The following is a 5,801-nucleotide window of genomic DNA, read 5'->3' on the forward strand; positions in this document are numbered from 1 at the left end:
TTACACATATGACGAGGAGTTGTAGTACACACTGTGTGTATTAATGTACTTTAAAATGCATGTAAACATAAATAAAAGCTGCGCTGAGACAATCTGTCACATTAACATGTTTAAATGAGCAGCTGTGACGGTGACAGTCACATTAACACTGAGGCGCTTTCAACAGTTTCCTGTAAACAATAAATATGTTTGTTATGTTTTAATTACTTTCATGTATTCTGATAATCTGATGAGAACTCAGATGAGATTATTCCAGCTTTCATCTTTATGTCTGAACGAGTCTGTTGCATGATGAGCACTTTTACTCTGGTTCTGGTTCTGAGGTGTAACACAGACCGGATCGTAGCCTGTGTTCACACCGGAACATGGCGCAGGAGTCCCGGCTTGAACCGCGGGTCTGGTTCTGTCTCCAGGCCGGCGTGGGTCGAGCAGCTGCGATGGCCGAGTGGTTAAGGCGTTGGACTTGAAATCCAATGGGGTCTCCCCGCGCAGGTTCGAACCCTGCTCGCAGCGGTACGTGATGACGTCACTTTTTGGCAGCCCGTCCTGATCTCTGTGTCGCTGAAAACAACAATAACAATAATAACAATAATAATAATAATAAAACAGCTGAGCGGACTTTGTGTCAAAGGACAAACGAACAGTATCGATAATAATATTAATAATATGATGATAAATTAATGAATCGATAAAATACATTTTGATTTAAAGTCGATCAGAAAAAACGAAAATAAAAAATATATCAAACACTAAATAAAATATAAAACCATTAAAATGTTCCGGATGAGCTGGACCGACCGGGCCCACGAACAGATCAATACAACTTTAATTTCATGAACAGAATCATCGATCAGTCCAGAAACCGATCGGCTGATTAATCAATAACACGTGAAAAGTTAATATACAAAATGTAAAGCTTTATTGATCAGAGAGAGAGAGAGAGAGAGAGAGAGAGAGCTCCGGTAGTGACGGAGGCTCTCCGGTACCGGGAAGTGTTCGGCGGATGGAGGTTTCGGTTTCGGGCTCTCAGCCTCCGTTAATCAATCAGCGCTGATCGATTATTGATGCCGCCGCTGCGCAGCCGCCCCGCGCGCCCCCCGCCACCTCCACCGCCGCCATCATCATCATCATCATCACATCCATGTTGTCTCACCGGAGGATGAGTCGGTAGGAGGCTAACAGCTAGCTAACGGCACCGGGCGGGTTTCTTCATGTCTCTTCGTGTTCTGACGTCGTTCAGCGGAGCCGTTACCGTCACGAACCGGACCGGACCGTGGATGGCTGTGGGTCGGTGTTCCGTCGGGCTGCCCGGTTAGCTTCGCGGGAGGATGCAGCAGCTAGCCGCCGTTAGCTCCGCAGCTGTTTATTTATATCGGTGTTATGTAAGAGCGGAGCGTGTAGCCGCTGCTAACTGTTAGCCGCCTGTTAGCCTGTCAGGATGAATGACGCGCAACAAGAAATGTCTCCAGACTTCGTCCTGATGCGGCTCGTGTCCGCGGCCGAGTACGACCGGCTGGACGAGCCCGACGACCTGATGTCCGGAGGCGGCGGCTTCGGGCCCGTTAAATCCGTGCTGGGTCACCACGGCGGCGGCATCAGCGGCGGGTTTGATCTGGACCCCAGCGGCCCCTCTGCAGGCCTCGGCTCGGCCTCCCCGCACTACAGCTCGCCGCTCCCCGGGAAAGGCGAGCTGGACGGCGGACTGGTGTTGACGCAGGCTCCGCCGGGCTCCGAGGCGCCGCTGTCTCCTCCGCCGCCGGAGGACTTCGCCGTAGCGGCCCAGCGGTTTGTGGACTTCCCGGTTCAGCACGGCTCGGGGGGGCACGGGTCGCGGGCGCAGCTGATGGTCTTTCAGAACCTGCTGCGGTCCGGAGACCGGATCCTGGAGTGCGGACTGGAGCAGCCGCCCCCGGGCTTCCTCCAGGAGGAGGCAGAGAGACAGAGACAGCAGCTGGACTCCGGATCAGGTCCCGGTCCTGGTAGCACAACAGCCGGTCCCGGTCCTGGAGGCGGGAAGGACCAGAACTCACACTGCATCTCGTCTGCAGAGGAGAGCCTGCAGCCCCAGCAGCCTCAGCTCCTCCAGTGGCACCCGGTCCTCACACTGTCCAAAGGCTCCGACGGGTCCCAGACCCCTCAGCAGGTTGTCCCGGCTCTGGACTCTGAGCCCGGGTCGGTCCTGTGTCACCGACACCGCCTGCTGACCGACCGACTGGCTAAATGGCCCCCGGGCCTGCTGGACCAAGCCCTGCGCCTGGGCCTGCTGGAACCCAGGAAGAACTGCCCCGCCGGGGGAGAGGACCCGGTCCTGGCTCTGGCCCGGAGGCTGGGTCAGCTGGGTGAGGGGAGGGAGGGAGGAGGTGGTGGGGGAGGTGAGATGGTCCCCCGGTGTTCCTGTCACAGCGTGCTGGCCTCGGGGACGGGGGGCATGGGGCCCGGCGAGGACCCCAGTGAGACCAGCGATGCCCTGCTGGTCCTGGAAGGTCTGGGTTCTGAGGAGGTGGGAAGACTGGGGGAGCAAGGGGACAGGGGTGGAGGGGACATGGGGGACGCTGAGAAAGGGGATAGGGTGCGGGGAGTGGAGGGGATGTGTGTGGGGGCGGGGCCTGTGTTCTCCAGCGGGACTCTGAGCGGTCTGATGCGGCAGGTCCACAGACTGGCGGAGGAGGCCGGGGTCTGCACCGACCAGAGCTGCCGGTCCTCGCTGTCCGTCCTCGGGGCTGCGGTGTCCCTGCCCCCCTGTGTGGACCCCCGAGCCCCCGTCAGCAGCAGCACTGCCCCCTGCCCGTACCCCCCTGTCCGCCCGCAGGCCCTCCAGGCTGCAGCAGCTCTCTCCCCTGACCCTCACCCGTCCTCCAGCCCAGACCCGAGCCCCCGTCCCGCGCACCAGCACCAGTCCCGCTCCCAGCCCCAGAGCCGCGCCACCACCCCCAAACTTGGCATTGCCTCGGGGGGAGTGGTGGGGCGATGCGCCTCCCCCCTGGTGGTCCTAGAGGGCGAGATGGGAGGAGGAGGGAGGGAGGGGGAAAAGACGCCTCGGGGGAAGTCAAGGAAAGGGGGATCCCTGAAGGTCCGGCTCAGCAAGCTTTTCAGAACCAAGAGCTCCAGTGGGGGGTCCGGGGGGCTGCTGGACAAGAGGCCGTCCCTCGCCTCGTCCACCTCGTCTGGGGGGAGTCTGCTGGACGTGTGGGGGTCCACCTGCAGCAACACGGAGCAGGACGGCAGCAGGTGAGACTCAGCTACTCATCACTTTATTGACAGGGCTCAGTTCTGACCCGAGACCAGATCAGCAGCTGCAGAGGGGTGGACAAAATAATAGGAACACATTAAAAAGTTAGACGAACTGAAGCAGCTGCAACTAAAACACAACCAACGAACATCGTCTGCTGCAAGTCTTCACTGTAGCTGCTGAGCTAACAGTGTTAGCACGAGCTCGACCGCATGTGGAGGCTGTAAACATCATCTCCTCAGATCAGGTTGTGATCTCTGTGATCACAGCAGACGAGCTGCATGGAGACATCTGATGTTTAAATCATCTCCAGCTGCTTCAGGTGTTCAGCAGAACGCTGCAACTCTGTTTTACTGTGAAGCTCCAGAAATGTTCTGTGGACTACGAGACTTCACCTGACTTTATATCATCAGGAGGAGACGATGGCTGAGCCTGACTTTATATCATCACCTGACTTTATATCATCACCTGACTTTATATCATCAGGAGGAGACGATGACTGAGCCTGACTTTATATCATCAGGAGGAGACGATGACTGAGCCTGACTTTATATCATCAGGAGGAGATGACTGGACTTGACTTTCTGGGTGAACTGCTCCTTTAAACTGTTGAGCGGTCCAGAAATGGAAACATGACAAACCTGGTTCTGTGTGGGACGCCTGATTTAAGACGTAAAATCAGACGAAGCATCAGCTACAGACATGATGAAGTCATCATGTCGGTGTGTTTACAGGTTTCAGCTCTTTGACCTCAAATAGATCCGTTTTTAATTATTAGTCAAAGAATCGATTAGTTGTCGACTATTAAGTTAAGCAGCAACTATTTTGCTAATCGATGGATCAGTTTGAAGCTTTAAGAAAAAGAAAAGTCTCAGCTTGTTAAATGTGAAGAGATCAACACGTGTCTGATGATGATCAGCAGGGAAACTGATTCCACTTCAGCAGAAGGAAACACGAGTGAATAATGTTTCAGACTCTCTGTTGGGAACATTTTCACTGTTTTCTGACATTTGAAATCTGAATCAGTCGGCAGATCAATCAAAGATGAAAACAGTCATGTCGACTGACATCACGTGTTGATTATATCATCAGGACTTCAGGCCGCAGCATCAGCAGAAATAAAGAGACCACGAGGCTCTTCAAAGTGTTCCTGTTATTTTGTCCAGCCCTCCTTCAGTGCGTACAGCTGCTCTCAGGTCAGTGTTTAACTCCGGTCTAAAAATAACGCGGCAGAACAAACTTCACACGACTCCTGCACAACTTTTTTTTTTTTGTAACTGTTGTCATGGCGACGAGCATCCTGACTGCAGAGACAAGTCGTTGCCGTGGTAATGGCCCACGCCGCTCTGGTGACGCAGCGCTCGTCACCGTGGCAACATTGTTTGGATTCCTGCCTCCTGGGCTGAACGCTCAGGTGGGCTTCAGGTGTCCTCGGAGGTTCAGACAGGTGATAGTGTGATGTCACATGCTGGTAACCATGGGAACAAAAGAAACCACAACAGTTATTCATGTGCACGTGAGGAGGGAGAGAGGTGAGGTGAGGGGCCAGGTGTGTGCAGGTGATGTAGTAAAACAGGAAGTTACAGACGGATTCTTTAAATCAAAACTCCGCCTCCTCCTCCTCAGACTGATTCAGTGTGACGTCACTTCCTGATGACATCACTGTCTGCGATGTCTATCGAGAACAAACGTCCAGAAAGCAGAGAAGAAACACCATTCAGAACTCCCCTGAGAAAAATCACGTTTTAAGTTTTCCTGAGGAATCCAGTGACAGATGTCTGTACATCCATCTCATCCAGCACACGTTTCCTTCCTGTTTACTCCCCCAAAGCATTATGGGAACTGTAGAAAACATTATCCCAAGTGGAAGTCAGACAAAAAGTCTATTTTTGAACATCTCAAGCGCTGATTTTTGGGATTGTGCCTGTGTGCATTGAATGATTTCAACTTTTCTGTCAGACTTCAGACTGACTGTATCCGCCCTGCGCCACAGGAAGTTAGCTTAAAGTAATTGGCTAACTGATGAATGAATGTAATTCAGCTCAACAAGCGATATGTTGAAATGTTTCTCTTTGAGCGTTTCATGGAGCTGAATGTTTCTGAACGTAGCATGAAGCTGCTGCACGTGTTGCTCATGATGATGTTTGTCTCCACCAGGCTGCAGGTGTCCAGACCTCACAGTGCCTTCTCTCCGGTGCCCTTCAGTCCTCCTTTCACCGGTAAGAGTGCACCTGTGTGTGTGTGTGTGTGTGTGTGTGTGTGTGTGTGTGTGTGTGTGTGTGTGTGTGTGTGTGTGTGTGTGTGTGTGTGTGTGTGTGTGAGAGATCTTTGGGGAGTAATATACTGTACTGTATTGGAAACGATCCCTCAGTTGTGGTGATCAATCACTTGTGACTGGCTGATTGATATTTTGTCTCGATGACATCATAAACTCGATCATTATAAATGATCGCAGAATGTTTTTCTGCCTGATAATATCTTTAATATCGGCACATTTTGGGACAACATGTGCTCTGATACCGATTTATCTGACCTGCGGTATCAGCTGATATCTCAGTCAGGCTCTATGTGA

The 5,801-nt window shown here is 52.8% G+C and overlaps 1 protein-coding gene across 2 annotated transcripts in view; it reads left to right on the forward strand.

Moving 5' to 3' along the window:
- Positions 1-933: 933 nt before the first annotated feature.
- The window catches only part of LOC311267567 (uncharacterized protein), a 15,987-nt gene continuing 11,119 nt past the window's right edge, over positions 934-5,801 (forward strand). For both annotated transcript variants that reach the window (XM_084370698.1, XM_084370699.1), the window contains exons 1-2: positions 934-3,228; positions 5,387-5,448. In XM_084370698.1, the coding sequence (XP_084226824.1) occupies positions 1,439-3,228; positions 5,387-5,448 (1,852 nt within the window). In that variant the 5' untranslated portion in view covers positions 934-1,438. The remainder of the gene's footprint in view (positions 3,229-5,386; positions 5,449-5,801) is intronic.

The sequence above is a fragment of the Pagrus pagrus genome (genome assembly GCF_965226575.1).
Source record: "Pagrus pagrus genome assembly, chromosome: 13".
Classification (NCBI taxonomy): domain Eukaryota; kingdom Metazoa; phylum Chordata; class Actinopteri; order Spariformes; family Sparidae; genus Pagrus; species Pagrus pagrus.